Source organism: Tiliqua scincoides, chromosome 1 (assembly GCF_035046505.1).
Source record: "Tiliqua scincoides isolate rTilSci1 chromosome 1, rTilSci1.hap2, whole genome shotgun sequence".
In the NCBI taxonomy this organism is placed as follows: Eukaryota; Metazoa; Chordata; class Lepidosauria; order Squamata; family Scincidae; genus Tiliqua; species Tiliqua scincoides.
The window spans coordinates 121,794,582-121,821,285 of NC_089821.1; the positions used below are offsets into that span (position 1 = coordinate 121,794,582).

Genomic DNA, 26,704 nt, shown 5'->3' on the forward strand with positions numbered 1-26,704 from the left:
TCAGGTGTTGAAACCAACATAGAAGATCTGTTTCTTTGCTAGTGTTTAATACCATCTTTGACATCTTTCAAAGTTGTTTTTATATGGAAGAATGGCTTGTCCCCAGCAATCAGATGAGCTCATATTTTTTGTGAATGGCCGGAAGGTAAGCATTTAAAAAAAAAAACTTATTTGGGGTACACCCTTTTTTAATCTGGAGAAACCAGGGAGACTTGTCACACTGTATATATAAAGAAGGCTAGTGATCTAATATGGAGTTTATTCTTGAAGAGGATCATTGCAAATTGATAGTTTTGGAACATATTTTCCCTGCAGTCTTTAGACATTTCAGCATATAGTTTCTTACTTGTTTTTTGCCTGCTTAACAGTCATATAGTTTATTATCAGCAGTTATTCCAGGTCAGATAAAATTACGTATAACATTGTTTTTGTTATTAGGCTAAAATGGAAGAACAGGGCATCTTCTCTAGTGTTTAAATGCAGAAATCCAATTAAAATGAATAGAAATGAAACATCCAGTTATGTCCTAGAATTTTCCTAGAGAACTTGTAGGATTTGTCTGTGAAATACAGGGTGCAATCCTATCCACACTTACCTGGGTGGGTGTAAGCCCTATTGATTATAATGGGACTTACTTCTGAGTAGCCCTGCATAGGGTTGGGCTCTCAGGCATTTTACTGAGCCTGGGCAGTCACATCACACAAGATGTTACCTGTTACCACTAATGTGCAGACAAAAGCTGCATGCAATCCCTTAAGGCAATGGTTCTCAAACTCTCTGGGAGTTTGAGAGCCTCTCTGGGAGAATTTGAGAGCTCTGGGAGAGTTTGAGAGAGTTTGAAACTCTCTGGGAGAGTTTGAGAGCCACTAAGTTCTTGCGTGGGTGGGAGGGGGGAGGCAGCAGGGGTGGGGGAAGGCAGCAGCACGATCCCCGGGATCACGCTGCTCAGGGGGCCTGCAGGGGCTTGGGTACACGTACCCAAGCCCCTGCAGCCTCCCAGGGGTGCGGGGAGCCCGGCACGACCTGCAGCAGGGCTCCCCGCAGCAGTGAAAGTAGATGTGAAGCGATTGCGCCCCGCCTCTGCTAAAGCAGAAGTAGAGCGCGATCGCTCCACATCTACTTTCACTGCTGCGGGGAGCCCTGCTGCAGGTCACGCCGGGCTTCCCACACCCCCAGGAGGCTGCAGGGTCTTGGGTACGTGTACCCAAGCCTCTGCAGCCCCCCTGAGCGGCGCGATCCTGGGGATCCTGGGAATCCTGGGGATCGCGCCTCTGCCTCCTCCCTGCCTCCAGGCTGCCCCCACCCCTTAAGGGGGCAGGGGCCAGAGCCCGCAGACTGCGGCATCGCAACGCCCCAGTTTGAAAAGCCCTGCCTTAAGGATTCAGATTTGCATCAAGTGATAGATGGGTACCTGTGAAGCAATTGAGAACTTTTCAGTAAATACATATCTGGATGAGTATCCTTCACCCCGACAGCCAACTTGTAAATATTTAGAGCTGCAGTATCCAATGCGAACATACTACTGTAGTATATAAAGCTGATCAATGGCTTGCATGATTTTGCCAGTGGTTAGCAACAGTGATAGCATCAGGTCACTGGTGGCCTTGGGAAAGAAGTCTGCACTGGTGGCCCAATGGGGCCTCCTGAAGACACACTGGGTGCCACCTCCATCACCAGGGATTGGTCTGACCAGGCAGACTCTGATTAATGTGAGCCCTCAGCCTGGCCAACCTCTGGTGTTGCTCCTGGTTAGCAATTTTCAGTACAGTACAGGGCAGGAGGTCTGGCCTAGAGGGTAGAGCCTCCGTCTGCCTGAAGATAACATCCACAAGGTCGCCAGTTCGAGGCCACCGGCACCGTGCAACCTTGGAGCAGCTGACAAGCTGAAGCCGAGCAATTCCATCTGCTCTGAGCGTGGGAGGATGGAGGCCAGAATGTGAAGCCAGATCGGAATGAAACACCTTGAATGTAGTCGTTCTTGAAAGAAAGAACCTTCTTTGAAATTGTAAAAATCCCTATTTAATAGGGATTTAATAAAGCCTGCCTATGTAAACCGCCTTGAATAAAAGACCAAGAAAGGCGGTATATAAATACCTGTTGTTGTTGTTGTTGTTGTTGTTGTTATTACAGTTTTAACCACACAAAGCAGCTTATTCACACATGCCTTACCATGAAGGCAAAACCGATTGCTAGATCTGGGTGAATATGATTGCTTGGTTGCCAGAATGATGTACATATCACCAGATGCCTGAAAACTAAAGGAGTCATGCAGGAACTCCATACTAGTATGTGATTAGGTATACATTTACACAGTGAGAATGCACAGCTCTTGAGAAGGTGGTAACAATGTGTTTTGCTCCTTCTATCACCTGCTTGTGGCTAAACTGGAAAGCAGTTGCATGAGATTTGTAGCTCAGTTTCTATCTGATGAGAGGATGAACAGGCCTGTCACCATCCACATCTGTAATTTGAATGTAAAGTATGCAGGATAAAATGTAGTATATTGCTTTTACAAAGCCTCTGTGGTTTTTGCTAACCTAAATCAACAACATTGAGATGCTGAAGTGTACATAAGGCTTCATGAGAAAACGTCTCAAGATTTTCAAAATAATGAGCCTGATGTTCTGCTCTTGTTTTACACTACCTCTGCTAGGATGCTACATATGTTTTAGATGAGTGAAGACTGTGTGAAAGGATCTTGTTTTCATCCACTGTTTTCATACCCCCTTCTAAAGCTCATTGTTGTAATTACTGTACCATTATCTGTGCATCTGTGGCCCATGGTAGCTTCCACTTACTTTGCTCTACCTCCTAATTACTCAACTCACTGTTCTCTGATGCATGTGAAATTCTCATACATTTGTAATGCTGAATAAGAGCAATAGGAACTGCAGGAAAACATGTGATATTAATTTTCCCTATAGAAAGCACAACCAATCAGCTTCTGAAGATGCATTTTGTCTTGAGACTTTCCTTTCTTTTCTGATGCAGGTGATAGAGCGGTGTGCTGATCCTGAAGAACGGCTGCTTAATTACCTAAGAAAGGGGCGTATCCTTTGATGCATTGTTGGGTGACTATTGATTCAAAATGAAAGGTTATATTAGTAACAAAAACAGCATCACTGTGAAAATAAAGCTTTGATTTGGGGGAGCTGTCATACAAAGCTAGTTTAAATGTGCTGAGTTTTGCTTTGGGGCTTTTGTACTAATGGCAGAGTTGGGCAGCTGTCTTGTACCTTTTAATAGTTAGTGCAGAAGAGAGAATACTGGCTGGTACAGCTCTCTCACCTGGCATATTTCAAGTTCAAAATTCCTTCTTCTACACATCTGTTGAAGATATAGCAGCCTCAGGGCGCAATCCTATGGGCGAGCTGCTGCTTGCATTCTGGCAGTGCAATGTGCATTATCACTGTTGTGAAAGGTGACATGCCATAGGGTGCAGCCAGGCTGCAGCTGCAAGCAGCCTGTGGCCTCAGTTATCCACTAGTGGCCCCAGGAAAAGCCCAAACACTGGTAAGTCAGTGCAGAGCATGGGTGGAACAGGGCAAGGAGGGGATGGAGAAGAGTATACTGAAACCATGAAGGAGTAGTATCAGCAGCCGCGGCTCCACCTATATCCTATACCCCTTCCCAGTCTTGATTTTCCTTCCTACGTTCACTCAGACTTGCATCAGCAAAATCACTGGAGCAGGTCTGCGTAGACCTGTTTGGGCAGTGTTCAAAAGTTTCCTTAACCAGAGAAGACCTCCAGTACTCTTCCCCCTGCAGGATGCAGAGTGTACTCCGGTGGCATGGCCACATTGGTGGGATTAGATAGGATTGGAGTGTTTATCTTGTCTTCCTAATTTATATCTTGGATTTTTGGGTTTTATGATTGCAATCCTATGCTAATTTACTAGGGAGTAAATGCAATTGAAATCAGTAAGTCTTCCTTCTGACTGAATACGAACAGGATTGCACTGTGTGGGACCTAATTCAGGGCCCAATCCTATCCAACTTTCCAGAGCTGATGCAGCTGCAATGCAGCCCCATGGTAAGGGAACAAATGTTCCCTTGCTTTGAGGAGGCCTCTGTGACTTCCTCCCCCACAGCAGGATGCTGCATCAGTGGTATGGCTGCATCAGTGCTGCAAAACTGAATAGGATTGGGCCCACACTTAACCAAAACTGTTTACAGATCAAGTCAGTAGCTTCAGGATGATCTGATAAACTGAACCAGCCTATTAATTTTTTTTATTATTCTTTAATTACTACTATCATTATTATTTATGGTTCTATTAGTGTACACGGTGCTTTACATGCCCCAAGAGGCTTGCAAACTAGGAACAGACAACAGAAAGGAGAGAACGGGATTGAGGCAGGATAACACAGGAGAAGCATATGAAATTCTTTCATTTTCACATACTGCAGCTTTTGAGTCATGCATGTCAAATACTCGGGCAAACACTTGAGTCTGGGGCCAGTGTCGTCACTAGAGGGTGTGGGGGTGCGGGCCGCACCGGGTGACGCACACTGGGGTTTGACATGCACTAGGGGATAAACACTAGCAGGGGGAGAGTAACTGGCCCACCTCACCCCAGCACTGTCTGTTCTAGTGGCTGTCTGCTGGTATTCATTTGCATCTTTTTAGATTGTGAGCCCTTTTGGGACAGGGAGCCATTTAGTTATTTGATTTTTCTTTGTGAACTTTTAGTTGAAAAGCGGTATATAAATACTGTTAATAATTAATAATTAATTAGGGGAATGACGCACTAAAATCACAGTTTTTAGGCATAAACCCATCATGCCATACCGTTGGATGCAGAATTCCCAGCGGAATGCTGTACAAAAAACCAGAGTGAAATATCTCCTTTCCATCAAAAGTTATGGTGAAAAAACCGGAAACCGAAAAATGCACGGAGCCCTATGGAAAGTGAAACCGAGCCATATCGCATGTTTACTAGTGAGTAGGCGGACTTGCCTTAGTCCGTCGGAAAGGGCAAGCTGAGAGGATTCCAACGACACCAGAATGGTCCTTATCCAATGAATGCAGCCAAAAAACAACACCCGAGAAAGAGGTCCCTTCCTCCCAGCTGAGAATGTATTGAGCCCTATGGAAAGCGAAACTAAGCTACACGGTTGTTTACTTGTGAGTAGGCAGGTGTGCCTTGGCTTGCGATCAGGCCAGGCAAAGGGGAATGTGAGGCCACCAGAATGGTCTGGATCCGTTGGAAATGGAGCTCAACAAATGCTCCAGAAAGCAGCCCCCCCACCCCGAAAGAATAAGACAGAGGTTTGAGCCGGTAAGGTGAATGTTTTCTATTTTGCACTTGTAAAGCCAGGTGGGTCTTTATCTTGATATGCTTGAAATAGAAGAACTTTAAACTGGGCACTGGGGAGGGCTGGAAATCTCACTGATTCTTTTTGGGTGGGGGTGTTATTGCAGGCAGACTACAGAGGAATTTCACTTGCTGGAACAGGACCGGCTCCCCCTTATTTAATTACTTATTTTATTTTAATTTAATTATTTATATTATTTATTTTAATTTGCTTGATGATGTCACTTCTGGCCATGACATCACTTCCAATGGGTCCTGGACAGATTGTCATTCTAAAAAGTGGGTCCTGGTGCTAAACGTTTGAGAACTGCTGCAATAAGGTGTTAGTAAGTTGACATGGGGGGGGTGGGTGTGCGTGTGACTCTACAAGTTTTCAAGATCACTAAAATCAGAGTTTGGAGGAATAATACTATCATGTTACATATCAATCAATGTGTAATTTCATGCAGAATGCAATGAAACAAATCACATTGAAATATCTGTGTTCTATCAAAAGGTACAGCCAAAAAACCAGTGGCGATGGTACATCACTACGCCCACCACCTGGATTCGTGTCACCTGGTACGGGAGGCCTGCATGTCACCCCATGCAAGGGCGGGGCAACACCCCAGGTGGTGGGTATAGTGACACGACGCCCCAGCCTGCAGGCCATGGCCCCTGCCCCTTTAAGGAGCGGGGGCAACCTGGAGGTAGGGAGGAGGCAGCGGCATGATCCCCAGGATCACACCGCTCAGGGAGGCTGCAGGGGTTTAGGTACATATACCCAAGCCCCTGCAGCCTCCCAGGGGTGTGGGGAGCCCGGCGCAACCTGCAGCAGGGATCCCCGCAGCAGTGAAAGTAGATGCAGAGTGATCGCGCTCCACTTCCGCTTTAGTGCCACTGCCTTCCCCTGCCCCTGCTGCCTCCCCCCTCCTGCCCACCCAAGAACTTAGTGAGAACCACTGGACTAAGTCAAGTATACCTACTCACGAGTAAACGCACAATATGGTTCGGTTTCACCTTCCATAGGGCTTCATGCATTTTTTTCTTTCCAGTTTTTTGGCCATAACTTTTGAAGGTAAGGAGTTATTTTACTCTGCTTTTTTGCATTGCATTCCGCTGGAAATTTCACATCCAATGGTATATGGCATGACAGGCTTGTTCCTAAAAACCACAATTTTAACACGTCATCCCCCAGTATGCACGTCACTCCCCCTTGCGCATCACCTGGTGCAGCCCACACCCCCCGCACCCCCGTAGCAACACCACTGACAATAGGATGCAATGCAGGCCCTGCTGGCATGGCTGCACCAGTGTTGCAAGGTTGAAGGAAACAATAACGCTCGGAATCAGGAGTGAAAGTTTGCAGGCTTCTTTATTCAATTACATGTAATGGGTACCTACTGGGACTCATGTCCGAAGTAAATAGGCACACCCAACTTTTGTGGAGTGCACCTTTTATACTTTTTTGCTTTCTTTGTCTAGAGATTTGTCTATTTGATTGGTTACATTTTGCCAAAGAGGTGGGAAAGCACTTGATAGGTTACAATTTGCATCAAAGGTGGGGTTTGCCTTTAAAGCCTGGAAAATTACAAAATTTCCAAAGACAGGTAGAGACCAACATAACTCATAATAAGTGATAAGGCACCTCTTGGCACGTCTAGCATAACACATCATTTCAGGCGCTTCTCTTGCCGGTGCGGTTGCTTTGCACAGCTGCTCGATGTTTCTTTGCCTCACGGCCGAACCACAAACACCCCCGTCGACAAGGAAGACTCAGAGGCAGAAGTTCTCCTCCACACTCCTCCTTTACTTACGTACAGATAATATTTACAAGTCCAACTAGTACAAACGGTACATGATCCACTCTCCAACTAACGTAGCCTCCGGCTCACAATGCTCTGCTTCTCCCACACATTTGCCTGCCTCTGCTGGACATTTATATTTCTTGCAGCCAATCACTGCATTAGACATTACTGCACAGTCATGCTGACTGTGCAGCTGCTGCCACACACACACACACACACACACACGAGATCACCTGATGCAATATCACCAGATATTGCATCAGCATGAAGCTCCCAGGATGCTGTGCACTCCTGGTTTGGCCAAGGCTTCAGGCCTGATACTGTGCAGCCAGTAAATTACCAATCAGGCCGAGGTTCAACCCGTGACAGTACCGTTATCTTTACTGCATTCCTCTAGCATAAACGCATTGAGGCCCCTTTTTGCAAAGGCAAGAGGCAAGGCTTTTGGTCTTTTACTGAGCTAAGCAGCCTTGGTCTCTATGGCTCTCTTTTAGTCTATGACTCTTGCTTCTGTGACTATTGTAGCCTTTACCTGGGGTTACAGTCTGGGGTCAAAGGCCACCCTGTCTGACCAGCACTGGAAAATTGGATAGGATTGGGCCCTTAGTAACAAGCCTTAGCTTTATTTTCCTCTTTTCTTGTTTTTCCCTCTCAGTGGGGAAAAAATGATACAAAGGATTTCTGAATTTTTTTAAAATATTCAACAAGAGGTATTGTTTGTTTTCCTTAACTATGTTGCATGAGTCCGCCTTACAGGAACTAAATACGGCTGTGGAATAGGAGGCTGTGGAGCCTGCACTGTGATGATCTCTACATACAACCCAGATACCAAGGAGATACGGTATCCTTAAGAAAGAAAGGGAAAGATATTGGGCATACCTAGTAGACTATCTTCACTTCAGTTTTATATGTGTTAGCTCAGTGTCTCTCAGCATTTGTCTGCCGTACCACTTCATATGGTCCACCTATCTGAAGTATCACCAGAAGTCACTGGTGATGTCATCATCGCCAGTAACTTCTGGGTTGGGAGGCAAGATGCAACAAGACAAACACCAATAAGAGGCTCAGGGTGGACAGAAGGGCTTTTTGAGCATGGAAAAGCACCTTTGGAGCTCTGCCCACCAAGACAAGCCTCTTACCTCTGTTTGTTGTGTTGCGTTCCTGGTCTCGCTTTCAGGTGGCAGGGGTCCCGGGATCCCACAAGTGCCACCAGACACCACCTCAAGTACCACTAGTGGTACCTGTACCACTGGTTGAGAAACACTGTGTTAGCTGATGCCACTTTCACCCAAAGTATCCTGAGAATTGTCGTTTGGTGGGTAAGTGCTACTAATTCTCTCTCAAAGAGTGAGCAAAATGGCCTGCTCACTCTTTGGATGTTCTTTTCCTCAGTTTTGAGCCATTTCAAATTTGACAATAGCACTGAACTTCTTACAGAGTGTTGGAAATTGTGGGTGATGAGGGCAAGACCTTGAGGGAGTGGGAGCCTCTGTGGTTATGAAGTAATGGGGAGGGGGGCTGTATGAATTCCAGGTTTCTTTTCCAAGCATCGATTGGCCGAAGGTGTATTGCTGCCCTAGACAAAATGTTCCTTCTGCCTATCATGTTGCCTCTATGTGTGAGGGCCAGTTTGAACTCTCCTCAATGCTTTTCCTGATTGTAGCTGTTTCCTCCAATCCTTAACTGATATAGGGCTTCTATTTGGAAAATTGTGGGTGACGGCCTGCACTTGCCTGTCTGGGCCCAGACCCAAGGTGCTGGTCAGTGGTGGGGGGGTGACAACTGTGTTCTTCTTGGTGGGTTTTCAAGAGCAGTTAGTATCTCTTACATTCTGGTAGCTAAGGGCACATCCTGTACTCTCTATTAGATTGGGTTGACTCTAAGGGCATGCATGCGGAGCTGAAGTTCCATCATGAAGATGCATCATGCGCTTCAGTGTCAGTAACTGTAAAGTCATGCACATTGGGGCAAAAAGTCAAAACTTTAGATATAGGCTGATGGGTTCTGAGCTGTCTGTGACAGATCAGGAGAGAGATCTTGGGGTGGTGGTGGACAGGTCAATGAAAGCGTCGACCCAATGTGCGGCAACAGTGAAGAAGGCCAATTCTATGCTTGGGATCATTAGGAAGGGTATTGAGAACAAAACGGCTAGTATTATAATGCCGTTGTACAAATCTATGGTAAGGCCACACCTGGAGTATTGTGTCCAGTTCTGGTCGCCGCATCTCAAAAAGACAGTGGAAATGGAAAAGGTGCAAAAGAGAGCGACTAAGATGATTACGGGGCTGGAGCACCTTCCTTATGAGGAAAGGCTACGGCGTTTGGGCCTCTTCAGCCTAGAAAAGAGACGCCTGAGGGGGAACATGACTGAGACATACAAAATTATGCAGGGGATGGACAGAGTGGATAGGGAGATGCTCTTTACACTCTCACATAATACCAGAACCAGGGGACATCCACTAAAATTGAGTGTTGGGCGGGTTAGGACAGACAAAAGAAAATATTTCTTTACTCAGCGTGTGGTCGGTCTGTGGAACTCCTTGCCACAGGATGTGGTGCTGGCGTCTAACCTAGACGCCTTTAAAAGGGGATTGGACAAGTTTCTGGAGGAAAAATCCATTACGGGCTACAAGCCATGATGTGTACGCGCAACCTCCTGATTTTAGAAATGGGCTATGTCAGAATGCCAATGCAAGGTAGGGCACCAGGATGAGGTCTCTTGTTATCTGGTGTACTCCCTGGGGCATTTGGTGGGCCGCTGTGAGATAAGGAAGCTGGACTAGATGGGCCTATGGCCTGATCCAGTGGGGCTGTTCTTATGTTCTTATGAAGTTGACTTTGGCAAACATCATACACTGGAATCCGAATTCTCCTTTACCTTTCAAAGGCATTATCCAGCCAACTCCTGTCTGCTTCCATTGTGCTCATTGTATGGTGCTGCAGTAACCACCGTGGAAGGAGTGGGAAGCACGAAAACCAAGCTGAATCCCATTCAGGTGAGACTAAAAGGCTATGGAATGACCACCTGGGCCTTTTTACCCCGCCTTTCTCCCCGAAGGGACTCAAGTAGTTGGTGAAGCTTTATATGAAATGATGGGAAAAGCTGCTCCTGTTTAATTTCTGCACGGCAAGTTGCTGCCAAAATTCCCAGGATCGGGATCAGAAAAATAAAAGTGGTACATAGGAATCATGTGACATGCGCCAAAGGCTTCTGCAAGTGTACCTTTTGACATGTTAAATTATGCCCCAGATTTAGCACAATTCAGCAGCAGTGTTCAGTAGGAGCCATTACCAAATATGCCAGGAAAAAAGACAAACATTAAAGTTCACCATTCTCTAGTCTATACCACTGTTCCCCAAACTATGCGTTGCAACCTGATTGTTGGTGGGTCCTGAAACTGAAACTGACAAGCTGATAGGAAAATGTATTGAGCCCTATGGAACATGAAACTGAGCCACACATGCATGGATACTTGCAAGTAGGTGACCGTGCCTTCGTCCACTTTGAAGGACAGGCCAAGAGGAATGCAGTGCCACCAAAATGGTCCTGAACTGATGAATGCAGGCCCCAAAAAACATTTCAGAAGAACCTTCCCTCCAAGCCGATAAGAAAAATATATTGAGTCCTATGGGAAGCAAAACTGAGCTTCACATGCACATTTACACAGCCTCTGATTTGGGTCTTATAAACAAGATAGGCCCAAGATAGGCCCAAACCAGAAGATAACGTTTCTGAATGGACCCACATTTTAGATGTTTCAAGAGTCATGCCTGTTGTTGTTCCAGCAAAGGCTTGCAAAGTGCCATGGCTCCCAGTGTGGCTTCTGCACTCCTGGAATGGTGATGTCTATGTATTCGCTGCTCAGGAATCACCCTGAACCCACCATGGAGCAGATATTGGCAGCTCTGGATGGTAGGCTGACTTTCTCCAAAATTTTTCTTAGAACTCCGTAGCAGTGGTATATACTGTACAAGGAATGGGTGGAGCCTAGCTGTGAGAAGAGTTTCTTGCATGTTTTTTCAGTCATCTTCAACTCTTTTATGGCCCTGTGGTTTGCATTATCTGGTAGCTGTCGCTTTTCAGGAACCTAGGAGCCGGACAGCCCAATGCTGAGCTGCCCATTGTGCCAGAACTGCACCATAATGGCTGCCATGGCATACTGTGCGCAACAGGGCAGCCGCCCAGGGCACCCTTGGGCTGCCATAGAATCAAGAGCCTCTGTGTCGGGCCCGTGGCCTGACATGGAGGCTCTGGATGCAAAGAAGCAGAGCTCCTCTGGTCCCGCCTCCCTCCTTCTCCGCTCCCTCCCCCGGCACATCTCCTCCCTACCCTTCCTCCACCTTCCCCCACCCTGGAATGCCTCCTCTCTGCCTCCCCTACGCCCCCACCTACCTCTCTGCCTCCTGGCGGTTTAGGTAACCATGGAGCCCCAGAGCAGCAGTGCTCCGCCAGTACTAGCTCAGCGCTGGCCTATGCTGAGCTAGCACCAATGCTGGACCGGCACCGAGGGCTGCAAATGTGCCTTATAGCACGTTTGTGACACTACGCACCTGCGGTAAGATGGCGTCACTGTTCAGGGTTGGGCCCTAAGACTCTCCTTGGTGTGTATGCATTGAATGGGAGATTGCTTTGGAGTTTGCAGATGCAGTGGGCAAGCACTGGCCTTGGATGAACCTGCTTGCAATTCCATCGTCTCTCGCTGTGAAAGAAATAAGGAACAGAAATGGATGTGATGGCCACTCCTATGTTACTTCTTTACTTTTGTATATTCTTGTTCATTTATGTTGTTGTATAAGCAACAAAAACTAAAAATTAGACCACAAACTTTTTTAAAAGTAAGAAGGTTTTTAAATACATACAAGAATGCCAAATTTTAAACAAAGTTTGGTAAAAGGGCTGCCCACAAGTTTGGGCAAATTGAAATGAAGAATGTTCTCTCTCTCTCTCTCTCTCTCTCTCTCTCTCTCTCTCTCTCTCTCTCTCTCTCTCTCAGACATGCGCTGTCTGGGAGGCTCAGACAACCCTGGGGAGGGAAGGGGAGTGAAGCATCTGCTTCCCTGCGAAGGGTTCAGATTGTGTTTCTGAGAGAGAGAGAGAGAGAGAGAGAGAGAGAGAGAACTGTATGCATTCTTGCTTTGGGAATATGTCCCATTGAACACAGTGTTCAAGACTGTGCTACTTGAGTTTGAAACATCTAAATTTTAGGACCATTCATTCCAAGATTCGATAGTCCAGTTCAGATAATTTAGAAAATGGTACTTTAAATGATTATCTCCATATTCTTTCTGTATTTGATCACTTCTTGCAGGTAATCTGTGCCGTTGCACGGGGTACAGGCCTATAATTGACAGCTTCAGTGCTTTCTCTCCGGTAAGATACATAAATAAGTGCATCACTAGTAACTTTCTCAGGTGTTCATGAGTTGGATAATGTGCAAACAGGATCACATTTGCAAATATGATAATCACCCATCCCTAAGGGTAGAGTGTATCTGAAAATAGAAATGGAAATGTGATACAGTGATAGAAAATGGTTGCACCTGTGCTCATTTTGCCTTAAAAAGCAATATTTTGCCCCATCATGTAAAGTAGAATTTTGTGGGGAAAAATATGGTGCTCAGTGAAAAACCTCACTATGCATGAAATCTGGACTTCTGGATACATCAGGCATTCTGTTGCATGTTGAATGCTTTGATCCTGGCATTTTCTGAGTATCTGGACCTCAAGTGCATAGTTTGAAACACAGATGGCAACCAGAATCCAGCTGATCTAGATATAGCTCCCCATACTTATCACTACGGGAGCACTGCATCTGGCTGTGTCCAGTCTTCATCTTCTCTTGAGACTAAAAGGAGGGACAGTGATCCCTGGCATAACAGTTTTCTCCATACCCAAGCTACACAGTCTTGGTTGAACAGAGAGCATGGGCATTGTTTGCTTGCAAAATGTTTTGTATACCTGTTCCTCTGATAGAAGCCTGTGTAGAAGCTGAATAAACAATCACTGTAGTTTAGACAATGAATAGAAAGTTAGCATTATAAACTGCATATGATTGTCTTACCCTGTGTTAGTGTATAGGGTGATCGATTTGTCTGATCATGTGAGGTTTTGCTCTTTGTATTTTCTTCTGATGTATCACTTTGCAATGAGGACTGTTCAAGTCTTTCATGAAAAACTCTTCAGCCTGAATAAAGTTTTGATGATGAGAGAGAGAGAGAGAGAGTAGGCTAATGTACTTTTGAAAACCCCAACACATTTCTTTGAAGCGGCAACCACAGCATTGCATTACTTATTTTAGGAATGCTGTCCGCTGGCAGGCAGTGGGAAATGTTGCTTGGATAAAGGAGGAGAAGATGAGGAGGAGAAAGAAGGCAAAAAGGAAGAGCCATCATTGTGTTCTAAGAAGGGAAACCGGGTGAGCTACTCCTCTGTCATTCCGTATCTCTAATGAATGACTATTTGTAACCTTTTGCAAGTGCCAGTGACCTGATAGCGTTGACCATGAGCCCTCAGGACTAGTGGCAGTGCCCAATGCAGCATCATGGGGCAAGTGGGGAGGGCACTCTGGAAGCCTGGTGCAGGGCTTTGCCCCAAGGCCCCAGCAATCTGGCACTGTCATTGCTCCTGTCTGGTGGAATGCTGCTACATGCTGAGAGAAATGAATTGATCTACAGCTGCCTTCAGTTACACTCGGCTCATCTAATATACTTACCGCTCAAACCTATTTAATTCCCCAGTAATGGAGTGGTGGCACCAACATGGTATCCTCTGTATCCCGCAGGGCATATTTGGTAGGTGGCCAGCCCAATCCTAAGCTCCCGTAGCGCACAGCTTCGGCGGCACTGAAAACAGTGCGGGCGGCAGCCCAGAAGAAGGGGACTTTTGTTCCCTTCTCCCATTGGGTAACCCTCCCGCAATGGGGCTACTCAATTTACTGCCAACCAAAAGGTTGGTGGTAAGGTAAAAGCATTTGTGTAGGGCGCCGAGCCCCACACGAACAGACAGGATCGGGTGGAGCAGAGCTACACCGGAACCTCCTCCCTCCCTCCCCACTCCCTCCGCCCAGCACACCTCCTGCCTGCCCTCTCCCCGCCTCCACGTCACACCTCCTCCCACCCTCTCTCCACCTTTTGCCCTCTCTCCACCCTCCGCCTGCCTTCCTCCTCCCTGGAACACCTCCTCCTCGCCTATCCCCCGTCCCACTTACCTACCCCCTTCCCTGGCTCGATCTTTCTCCCAGATCTGCTCTTCCCCTGCTCCTCCATCTCCCAGCACAGCACTTACCTCTCTTGGTATGGTTGGGCAGAATGTGGTGCCCACAGTATGGCACAGGCACTCCCACTGGTGCAACTTAATCTCTGATGTTTAAAAGCACTACAGCACTTTACAACACCCAGTGCTGCCACAGTGGCCACTGCATTCACACTCACCTTCAGTATGATTGGGCTGTCCATCCAGAACATTTTTAGGCATGTCCTTGGAAAAGATACTGTTACATGCTGAATTTAGTATATATGAGCAACAGATGTAGTTCTGGAAGTTTATGGTATCTGCATATCAGTACAAGCTTAATGGCAACTACAGCAGCCATAGGCTACAAGTGCTCTGTGAACTGACTCCATGGTACAGATACTGCTGGGCCCTTCCAAAGAATAAGCTGCATGTGACAAAAAACTAAAAGTACATATTATCTGAAAACTGCAACTGCCTGAAGGAAGGAAATATTCCACATCTCTAGGGGAGTTGCCTGTGCATACATCTAGATATCTGGATGGATAATGGTGCATCCATGGGTTCTTTTTGGAATACAGATGCTACTTTTCCGCTTCCCAGAGTATTAAACATGAATTTCTTTTCCCATAGATGTGTTCAGGTCTATGCAAGCCAGAAGAATTCCAGCCCAAGGACCCAACCCAAGATTATATATTTCCTCCTGAACTAATGGTAGGAATGAAACCAGTTACCTGTGCTTACTGTGATGGGTTCTGTGCAGCGCAATCCTAATTAGAGGTTGCAAATGTGTCATAAGTTACGTTTGCATCTCCTCTAGAGCAAGCCACGCAAGCGCACAGAGGTGTGCTGGCACATGGAGGCTTCATCCAGCCTCTGTGGTGGCTTGCAGGGTGAGCCTTGCATTGTCCGAGCTGAGCCGACGGCAGACTCTGGGGTGGGTGGGGAGGAGGCAGGGAGAAGAAGGGAGGGAGGCATTTTGGGGTGGGGTGAGGGTGGGTGGGTGGGGAGCAGGAGGCAGGCCTGGGACCTGATAGTTATGCCGGATCCCAACCCCATTCCCTGAGCAGTGCAGAACGGCTTCAAGTTGCTCCACTCTCTTCCGACTTGTGCCACCTGAGGAGGTGGCGCAAATCCAAGGAGACCCATAAGGGTTACAGTGGCTTACCTGGGGGTTAGGGGAAGAGTTTCCCCTTACCTTCTGCTGAGCCATTGTGGAGCCCTATGTCACGCTGGATACAGCACAAGCCTCCTGGCTTGCCTGTTCCAGAGCAAGAGAGGATCGCACTCTTAAAAGACTAGTAATTAAAAAAGAAGGGAGGGAGGGAGGGAGGGAGAGAGATGACAGTGTATAATATATTCATTTGGGGAGGGTATAGATGGAATTACTTATTGTTCTGACAAAATAGGTTGTCCTCAATTTAAGACTGTCATTGTAAATGCAGACATGGGTAGGAGAACTTCCAGAGAGAGATCAGCAGACAGGATGTATACCTGCCCATTCTTCTCTAAAAATATCCCCCTTTCCCATCTCAGAGAAAATCTCCTCCAACTCCATCGCCAACCCACCTGGAGAAAAACAGTTTTAAAGAATCACCCAGGATGCGGGTACTTGAAAGTGAGAACTTGTCGATGGGGGAATATTTGAGCATTCCATCTCACTGACTGATGCTCCCCTAAAAATGCTTCCCAGGCAATGGAGTTTTGAGGGTACAATGGGGTTGAGTACCCATATCTCCTTCAAGCAATTCTATTCTGTGTTCCGGCTTTGCTGCTAACTTGGCCTCTTTACTAGAACATTATTTATCGCATATTTATACTGTTACCCTGCACATACCCGATCTCACCTGATCTTGGAAGCTAAGCAGGGTCAGGCCTGGTTAGTACTTGGATGGGAGACTGCCTGGGAATACCGGGTGCTGTGGGCTTATACCATAGTCTTTCGAGACTGAAGGTTGCCAACCATAACACCCTTCCTCGAAGGAGCTCAGGGTGGTTTGCCCCTCTATTTGTCCTTACAACAACCCTGCAAAGTAGGTTAGACTGCGAAATAGTGATGTTCCCAAGGTTGCCCAGGTAACTTCATGGCTGAGTGGGACTTGAAGCTGGATCTTCCTGGTTTAAGTCCTGAACCTCTACACCATTCTGGCTGGTGTGTATATGTGTGAGATACTCACTGAAATTGGAAGAAGGTAGAAAGTTTTTGTACATTACAGTAAAAATAATCTCCCATAAATTTTGCCTGCATAAAAGCATGGCTGTTTCTTATGAGCCATGTTAATCTGCTTTCCACCTGCTAAACACAAGTGGAAAGACGGTCATACAGTTCCTTACCGTGCTCCTTTAGATTAAAGTTAGGTCATTATTAATACAAGTATTATCTAGTGAGGTGAATAATCAGGTTGGGTGGATGGAAAATTGCAGCTGCTATTGAGCTGGAGGTCTGTTGGAGGGTTCTAATGTATTGGGCGGGGTGTTTCTTTACAGAGAATGGCTAGTGAAGATCAAGGAAGAACTCTGGTTTTCAATGGAGAGAGGACTACATGGATTTCTCCTGCATCACTGCAAGAACTTCTTAACCTGAAGGCCAACTACCCAAACGCACCCCTTGTTGTTGGGAATACAAGCGTAGGTGTGTAAGGGTCAGCTGTGAGTGAGCTCAGTATACTGCAATCTCTGTTGGAAGCCACAGAAAGCCATTGATGAAAATAAGCTCTCAGCTGAGTCCCAACAATTAGAAATAGTGTATGTTGCAATGTGTTACATGTGTACACATATAAACACACTTTGGCAAGTGGCCCAGATTCATTAATTCCACTGGAAGCCTGACAAAGCAGTCATCAGTTGTTCATTTGTCATACAAAACACCTTAGACTAACTTCAGTTAAAGCCAGAACCACACTTTCAGTGAGAGACCCATTGGTGGCCATGCAGCTTATGGGAGGCTTTCCTTACCTCTTTGAGTCTGTCTGTTTGCTCTTTTGGTGTTCTGTTGGTGCTGTTGTATTGCATAGGCTGGTGGGGGATAAGAGTAATAGATGCGCAAAATTTGCACAATCCTTCTAGCAGCTCCAAAAATAAAAAAAACTTCTACTGCCCTGAATCTTGTTCTGCCCTGGTCTTTCTCATTCTGATTTTGTCCCCAATAGGACTTGACATCAAAATTCTGGGTGCTTATTATCCAGTTTTCCTTTATCCTGTTCGGATTCCAGATCTGCATGTTGCCTCCATTGGAGACAATGGTAAGTCTCTTGAATGTACCCAAGAAGCGAAAGGTCATCTTGACTAAATCCTGGTGAAACAAATGGAAAACGTTTGTGGTGACTTAATTTAGCTTCAGCAGGATGTAGTCAGGACTAATTTTAGCTAGACCAAGGCAGTTGTGGGCAGGTGATTGTAATAATCATATGCAGGTTTTCAATAAAAATGTTGCCTACAAAATGTAAGCCTGTTGTGGTGAGACCATGTTGGTGGTGCACTGACACCAGTGCCACAAGGGCTGTCCTGTCCTGGCAAAGCAACACTGATGCAGCCCCTCCCAGTAAATGCCCAGCATCCATGGAAATAAAAACACAGCCTGTTATTCTTGGAGAGGCAACCTGGTGTCATCATTGATGCCACAGCAGTGTACCATTGCCGTGGTATTGGTGCATCATCAGTTTGACATCTATGTGTCATCACTGTGATTTCCAAGGAGGCCATCACCGCATTCAATGTGCCCCAATATTGGCAGTCAGAGAAGCATCTCCAGGGTGAACTAAGCAGAGACTGGGGGAAGCCCAGGGCCAATGAACACTGCATCTGAAAGAGAAACACACACGGGGGGGAGGGGGTTGCCAACCCCCTCTTGTGCTAGCTGTTGTTGTGGTTGAAGAAAGGCTTCCCCTCCTGAGGTGGTGTAGTAGAGATTCCCATTGGGTGTTTGTACAGAATACCTGCAATCAGAATTCTGAGGGCACAACATAATATTTTGCCATATATGTTGTGAGGCACCAGAGGTTATTTGTGCAAAGTGCTCCCTTTGTGCACCAAGTGTCCTTTCATCATGGTTCCCATCTCCAAAGTTCCCCTTTGGAGAGAGGTATAGCCCTGTGCCACACATACAATCATCTGAACTGTAGTCTTCCTGGACTTGATATAGTATTGTTGTCAAATGTGGTCTGTATCCTATGCTCCACTGTAGGAAATTGAGCAGGACAGGGAGTGGCAGGAGGTGCAATTTTCTGCTGTTTTTCTATTCCCCATGGTTCTTTATGGGGTTTTTCCTGCCTATACCAAATCTGTCATTGGTGTAGCATTTTTCTTGCTTTGGGGACGCGTCTGCTGTCTGAAGGGGGGGATAGGACATGATGTACATTTACTCCTTGTCCCTTCCACATCACACCCCACTCTCTGCTCCCTGTTTTGGCCTTCCTGCCAGCAGAGTTGCACTGGCATCTGGGTGATGGCCAACCTATGTCAGCATGGCATTTTTCTGGTATTGTACCAGCATCTGTGGGGCATCCATTGGTGGACAGATTTCTATCCTAATAGTGCTGTTATATCTCAAGGAAAGATATCTTCAGTCATTTCTGGTTGTTTGCACCCTTGTTTTGTAGAGAATGTGTTGGATATCTAACAGACAGATTACATACCTGGTTTCTGACCAGGCTGTTACTTGCTACCTCTCTAGCAAATACCAATTCTAATACAAATTGTATTTGTAGGTTGTAAATACTCAAAATGTCAAATATATTTTTCCTCTGCTCAAATTCTTTTGGTTCCAGGGATATTGATAGGTGCAGCAACTCGCTTGGTGCAGCTGAGAGAAATCCTGTTAGACATGGTCGCAGAACTCTCAGAGGAGAAGACAAAGATTTACTGTGTTCTGCTGAAGCAGCTGAAAACACTTGCTGGAGAACAGATCAGGAGTTTGGCTGTAGGTTTTTCACGCTGTTTCCATTCACATGTCACACATTACCTTGTATGTCCTTGTCCTAATTTCTGGTAGCATAACAGGTGAAGATAGTCTTTTAAAGGTCTTCTTGACCCTGAGTCTTGTTCATGAAATGTGTTGAGTCTTCTCTCTTACCCATGGTCAGTTATTGATTCATTAAATGCCCCACATGGATAAGAACATAAGAAGAGCCCTGCTGGATCAGGCCAAAGACCCATCTAGTTCAGCTTCCTGTATCTCACAGTGGCCCACCAAATGCCTGAGGGAGCACACAAGACAACAGACACAACCTGCATCCCAGTGCCCTCCCCTTTATCTGGCAATCAGAGGCAGCTTGCCTCTAAAACCAAGAGCTTGCACATACCTACTATGACTTGTAACCTGTAATGAACTTTTCCTCCAGAAATTTGTCCAATCCCCTCTTAAAGGCATCCAGGCAAGATGTCATCACTACATCCTGTGGGAAGGAGTTCCACAAACTAATTACACCCTGGATAAAGAAATATTTTCTTTTGTCTGTTCTAATTCTCCCAACACTCAACTTTTGTGGATGTCCCCTGGTTCTGGTGTTATGTGAGAGGGAAAAGAGTGTCTCTCTATCCACTCTGTCCATCACCTGCATGATTTTGTATGTCTCAATCATTTCCCCCCTCAGGCGCCTCTTTTCTAGACTGAAGAGGCCCAAACACTGTAGGCTTTCCTCATAGGGAAGGTGCCTCAGCCCAGTAATCATTTTGGTTGCTCTCTTTTGCACCTTTTCCATTTCCACTATATCCTTTTTGAGATGTGGTGACCAGAACTGGACACAATACTCCAGGTGTGGCCTTACCATCCATTTGTACAATGGCATTACAGTATTAGCTGTCTTATTCTCAATGCCTTTCCTAGTGATCCCAAGCATGGAATTAGCCTTCTTCACTGCTGCTGCACATTGGGTCTACATTTTCATTGAGCTGTCCACAAGGACCCCAAGATCTCTCTCCTGATATGTCACAGACAGCTCAGAACCCATTAGCCTATGTGTAAAGTTTTGATTCTTTGCCCCAGTGTGCATGACTTTACACTTACTGACATTGAAGTGCATCAGCCATTTTGTTGCCCATTCTGCCAGTTTGGAGAGATCCTTCTGGAGCTCTTCACAATCTCTTTTGGTCTTCACCACGTGGAAAAGTTTGGTGTCGTCTGTGTTTGATGGTCATCTGCATTTGGTGTCATCTGTGTTGCATGTTTGAATTCTCATGTCTGCCCTCCACTCCAGATCCCAAGTGTTACTTATGTTTGGAAAGCATGGTAGAAGGATTTTCCAAGATATTATTTTTTCATCCACACACACCCCCTCCTGTCAGCCTACTCCCCTGTCCTCCTACTCCCCACCCCCATCCTGAGAGCATAGCTAAGCATCTGTTATGGGCTCCCTTCAATGATGATAATGAAATCTTCTTGTTCATCCTCAGTCCTTAGGAGGACACATTGTAAGCAGAGGGTCAACCTGGGATTTGAACCCTGTCCTAGCGGCTGGGAAAGCTATTCTCAACTTGGCATCAATAGGTAAAAAGCAAAGTTTCCCATTCTATACACTTCTGCATTGTGTAAACCAACAGTATTTGCAATTTACAGAGACAAATTATGAGAATAATAACGCCTGACATTTAGGACATTTCATGGGAATGAACATTCTAGATGTCTCCTAATCTTAAAATCTGTTAATCTGTTAATACATCTTGATTTAGACACGATGACAAAAAACAATGACATTTCCTTTATAATTTCCTGGTTGACATTTAGGACATTTCATGGGAATGAACATTCTAGATGTCTCCTAATCTTAAAATCTGTTAATACATCTTGATTTAGACACAATGACAAAAAAAATGACATTTCCTTTGTAATTTCCTGGTTGACAAAAATACGGTTTCGTTACTAGCAGGTTCCCTAGCCCAACTCCAGACCAAATAAGGTCAGTTTAGCCCACCATCTCATCCCTGTCCAAGTTTGCATATTGACTTATATTTAGCACCAGACTTGCTAAATCACAACTATATATTCTTGCAAGGTTCCACATAATGAATTGGAAGTGTTATGCAATGGAAACAGCTCTACCCATTTACACCAGTACTCTAAGCCAAATTGGTCTATATATGGTGTATTCCCTCTGTCCCCAATGCAACTTGCTTCATGAGGTTGATCACTGCCCAAAACTATTGGCAGAGGCAATCTCGACATAAATTAAGGCAAACTGACATAAGCATGTGTTGAAACTGGATTGATTAACTCTATGCAAATTTAGCCTGCGCTGAAGAAGGCTTATAATTGTTCTGTTTTAGCCCAACTCACAATTCCATCCCCATTTACACATCATTGCATAGTTGCCCAAAGTCAATTGAGCATTCAGAAGGATTGAGTTGGGAGCTGGAAGAATGCTGTTGCACAAGCACAAACATCACAAAACTCCTTTGGCATGTTACGCCTGTAACAAATACAAGATGCTGCCCGCATCTGATTGAGCTGCATTGTCAATATGTACGTGTGGTTGTGGGAATTACTCCTTATAGAAGCAGAAGTGCTCCATGACTGAATCCTTCTAAAACTCAGGTCTAGTGTTCTGAAATTCAGGTCTACCAAGTATTGGTGGCCTCTTCTTAACATTCTGACCCTGATTGCATGTCAGTCAGGTAGGACAAAGAGCAATGGTGCTGCTCAATATTGTAGATCTTTCACTTGACCCCTGAAAAATCAACACTCTTTCAGTTGACCCCTCAACTTTTACTGAGCTGAGAGAGAGAATCAGGGGAGCCAAAAGGGAGGAAGCTGGACTGGAGGAAGTACCAATTGCCAGGTTCTCTCATCACAGCCGCCCATTTCTCTGATAGTGGCTGCAGCAGAGGCCTGTTACACATGCTAGTGCAGGTTATACACTCAACTGCTATGTGGAAGGAACTTTTGTTCTCTCCCTCTTTGCCCAGCAAACAATCAGCACTGTCAGCTGTGACCCTACATACCAATCACCATTCGAGGAAGAAGAATATCAAGAATCTATCCAAACAAATGATTAGCAATGTTAAAACTAACAAGCCAGATAATCTTTTCAGTAATGGAATTGCATGCCACTGCTACATGTCAGGATCTCTGAGTCATGGCCAAAACTCCTGGATATTGGATTCCCTCCACATCTCACTTATTCTCCCCACCTCCCAAGAGCACATATTTGCATGCCCAGGATTCTGCCCAAGAGGGTTGATCCTCCATGGACGTTTGTTTCTATTCTGAGTGGCTCATCATTGGTGGATGGAGGTGTGTGAATTTAAAAAAAGATGTGATGGTCTCTAAACTGACTCATCATGACTCAAAATCTGTCTGTGTGGTGAGATCAATTCAGGTCTGTGAACTTGGAGGGGAGCAGACTCACTGCACTCATATATAAAAAAATTAACACCTTAACAGTAGAAGGTACTGGGGAGATGTTGTATCTCTGCTCTGTTCCTACAGTTGTGGAGAGAAGAAAAACGTACTGACTGATGATCTCCCTATTACAGGGAAAAGTACAAGATGATTACATTACATGAAATCTATATATAACATCACCCAATTCAGATCATAAGTAAGCAGGAAACCATAGCATTTATCAACAGGACAATACAAAATAGTTCCCACTCCGACAAGCATGCTAGTTTGATGTTGCAAGGCTCTGAGCATATTGCCTTGATTTCAATGGGAATAGAGCTCACCTACAATGCTCAGAATGATTAACTGCCAACAGCCTTCTTACAAAGTTTATGTTTATAATTCATTGTTTCAATAGGTGCAGTGGGGGGCTCATGTTCTGCTTTCTGTTTCATTCATGGAATAGCTAAGAACTGTTTCTGTAAGTACCACATTCTCTAAGATTGTTATTTTCTGTATCAGATGGAAGACGGCAGATTCCACTGAATGGTGAATTCCTTGCACGGTTGCCACAGGCGGACCTTTTACCAAGAGAGGTCATTGTCTCTGTTTTTATTCCATTCTCAAAAGAAGTAAGTACTTTTGTGTCCACATGCTTTCTGCATCCTGGTGTGCTTTCCCTGGCAAAATTCTTGTATCCAAGTTGCTTTGCAGGGGGGGTTGATTAGTAGTGAGGACACGGCAGGCCCTGCTTCCTGCTGTTTCTCCACTCCCAGTCACCCTCTGGGAAGCTGGTTACAAAGAGGCTGTCAGGCGACAATTACACCTGTTTGCAAATAATGTGTCGTTTGGTCCTGACACATTAAAAAGAATTGTGAGGTTCAGACTGCTAGTTTGTTTGCTGGGTGCACTTAGAGTGACTGCTGGCCAAATAATTACGGTCCAGTCCTATTGATGTTGGAATGCAGCTGCTGGGGTTGGAGCAATCAGGTTGAACTGACCCAAAGGGTGACCAGGAGACCAAAGGAAAGAGCAGCCTACCTGAGAAGCAGGAGGTGGTCTACAGGAGTCAGGGCCCAATCCTATCCAACTTTCCATTGCTGATGCAGCTGTGTCAATTGGCATATTACCCCAGGGATGCATTGCTGCTGCATCGGCTCTGGCAAGTTGGATAGGATTGGACATCAAAGTATGGACAGGAAGCAAGAACAGAGAGTAGGCCTGAGAAAAAATCCACAGAATCAAGGATACAACTCCCAGGTAGCAAACAATCTGCTCTAACAAGTTTCTGAACCAGAGTTCTTCTATTTCTTTACTGCCTGGCCCTGGTGCTGCTGCCTTTAAGATGGAAATATTACAAGGTAAGCATCATGACTTAGAGTTTTGCACTTTGTTGCCACTCAGTAGCTTCCTGATGATGCCACTGGCATCTTTGTAGAGAGGGACCAGGAGAGCTTGATGCTAGGAGCAGATGGTGTGGCAGTCCCTTGAGAAGTTCAGGCAACTTTCATAGGGGCTCTTTGCTACTTGGACCTGGTTCAGTAGCAAGGCCTAGAATTTGAGCAAACAAAGAATGAGTAAATTCAATCATGGAAGGTCCTTCTGTGAAAAAATGATAAGAAAGGCACAGGAGAACAGTATGTCTAACAATCAGATGTGTATTTTGTCCTACACATGTCTGAGTTGGAAAACAAACACTGGCCACATTATCCAGTGAATGTATGCTGGGAGCATATGTTAGACAATGCACAGGTGTTTTATCTTCATGTGGAATTGCTCACCATTCCTAAATAGACGTGTCTTCCAAATAGGAATTCTTTGACGTGAGAAAAGGCATTAGGGCTACCTAGATATTTACATAAAAACAATTCAGGGAAGCAGTACTTGTATGGAAGTGAAATAACCACATTTCTCCATGTTGTGTTCTTTCCAGGATGAGTTTATATCAGCATTCAGACAGGCTGAGCGTCGCAGAAATGCTTTGTCAGTGACAAATTCCTCAATGCAGGTCCTTTTCCAGCCAGGCACTGATGTCATTGAGGACCTGACTATTTTATATGGAGGCATTGACTGTACAACAGTGAGTGCAAGGCAGTCCTGTCAAGCACTCATAGGAAGGTAATATTTGGAGTAATTTCTTCTTTGTTACAGAGATGAAGCAAGAAATATTTCCATTCTAACTATCTTCCACCCAAGCCAGGAAGATGAAATTCTCTGTACTTTTCATTTGCCTCTAGCAGAGCTGGGCAGACTTTCAACTTTAGGGATCCTGGACCTTTAACAATTGTATAGAAAAGGGAATTTCAGCGGGTGCAGGTTGTCATTTCACAGAAGACAAGCTGCACGTGTTGAAATTCTCTCTCCTACATAATTGTTAAAGGTCCTGGATCCCTAAAGTTGAAAGTTTGCTCACCCCTGCTCTATAGGTTGTAATGAGAAACTCCTAATTTATTTGTTCCAAGTTGGCAAATGTCTTTCTTATTTTACAATATTGTTCTCTAACACAATGGTTTGCAAACTCCTACAATGGTTTGCAAACTCCTACAAGGGAGTTGGGAGCACTGTATGTTGTTTGGGGGAACAGAGAGGCAACAGTGTGATCCCTTGGATTGTGCTGCTGCTAGAGATGGGAGGATTTTTTTTTACTTACCTGCAGCCAGTGCTGCCATCCTGGGGGATCTGGGGGATCCGAGGAGCCCTCAGCTGGAGTCCCCGTGCCTGCAAAGTACTTGACTGGTTGGTAACCTTCAGTCTCAAAAGACTATGGTATAAGCCTACAGCACCTGGTATTCCAAGGTGGTCTCCCATCCAAGTACTAACCAGGCCTGCCCCTGCTTTGCTTCCAAGATCAGACAAGATCTGGAATGTGCAGTATTTAAAAAAAGAAAAAAGAGCAATGTTGGTTTCACAACGAAAACCGGATGTGCCCTTTTTTTCTAATCTTTTGCAGACACCGGGAGCTCTGCAGAGGACTCCCCAGACCCCCTGGACCCTTAGAACTGCAACACTGGCTGCAGTGAAAACCCCTCTCCCATCTCCAGCAGCAGCTCAATCTGGGGATTGCGTTGCTACCTCCCCCCCTCCCCATCCCTTAAACGGGCAGGGACAAGTGCTTCCCTGGCAGGTGGGTCACAACCCACCACTTTGGGAACCACTGCTCTAAACAAATTTTCACAGATTACTTTGAGGTGGGAGCAGGGAAAAATGTCACCCTAGGTGTATATGAATATGGAATAAAATTTAAGACTTCAAAAATTTGTTTTAAAAATGAGTTGTCTAGAAAACAATCTCCTCTTCTTTTTCAATCCTTAGCTAGCACTTAGAGAGCAGGTTGACCTTATTTTGTACACTAGGAAATCTGAAGGCTAGAATGAATGCCATATAATTCATGTCAAATAATTCTGAGCCAGTTGGTGTTACTGTGACCACAAGGATGGGTGATGGCCACAAGGATGCCCAGTCCAAGAAACTACAGATGTAGTAGTAACTGGAAATTTCCAATCACCACATTAGCAATAATTAGAGAACATTTGTGTACTGCTTTTCAACAAAAAGAGTTCACTAACATGGATATTTCACACTAGTACCTCTTTCTGCAAATGAGACTGTAATGCCATAGGATGTGTCCTTTATCACCCACACAATAAACATAGGAACTAGTCTTGTATCCTGAGACAGTTGCCAGCTTTTCTAACCTGTAAAGAGGAATGCTCAGTATGGGCATTTAGAGGCATTCATCTCTACCCTCTCAAAACTCTGTCTATACCTATGCTTTGGTAAAAGTGTCTGTATGATTTCTTCCCCAGGAACTGGAACGAGCAGATGCTTGAGGAAGCTTGCAGGCTCATTCTTGGAGAAATTATACTCTCCCCCTCAGCAGTTGGTGGAAAAGTGGAGTACAGACGAACGCTGCTGGTCAGCTTCTTCTTCAGATTCTATCTGGAAGTGCTGCAAGGTCTAAAGAACATGGTAAATAGCCGACATCCTAATGTGTGGGTGGAAAGGCTTTCATGATTGTTCTCGTATTTTACAGAATTTGGATTGTTCTCACTG

At 45.3% G+C, this 26,704-nt stretch overlaps 1 protein-coding gene and 1 pseudogene across 1 annotated transcript in view; both read left to right on the forward strand.

The window, feature by feature from the left end:
- The first annotated feature begins 91 nt into the window (after nt 1–91).
- The window catches only part of LOC136659085 (aldehyde oxidase 3-like), a 69,251-nt gene continuing 42,638 nt past the window's right edge, over nt 92–26,704 (forward strand). The window contains exons 1-15 of the mRNA XM_066636145.1: nt 92–145; nt 2,992–3,049; nt 7,849–7,945; nt 9,992–10,100; nt 10,891–11,017; nt 12,414–12,475; nt 13,403–13,519; nt 14,968–15,048; nt 16,822–16,966; nt 17,484–17,576; nt 19,101–19,252; nt 20,725–20,818; nt 23,174–23,283; nt 24,585–24,769; nt 26,458–26,620. Of these exons, the coding sequence (XP_066492242.1) occupies nt 92–145; nt 2,992–3,049; nt 7,849–7,945; nt 9,992–10,100; nt 10,891–11,017; nt 12,414–12,475; nt 13,403–13,519; nt 14,968–15,048; nt 16,822–16,966; nt 17,484–17,576; nt 19,101–19,252; nt 20,725–20,818; nt 23,174–23,283; nt 24,585–24,769; nt 26,458–26,620 (1,647 nt within the window). The remainder of the gene's footprint in view (nt 146–2,991; nt 3,050–7,848; nt 7,946–9,991; nt 10,101–10,890; nt 11,018–12,413; nt 12,476–13,402; nt 13,520–14,967; nt 15,049–16,821; nt 16,967–17,483; nt 17,577–19,100; nt 19,253–20,724; nt 20,819–23,173; nt 23,284–24,584; nt 24,770–26,457; nt 26,621–26,704) is intronic.
- LOC136636981 (5S ribosomal RNA) lies at nt 16,141–16,262 on the forward strand (annotated as a pseudogene).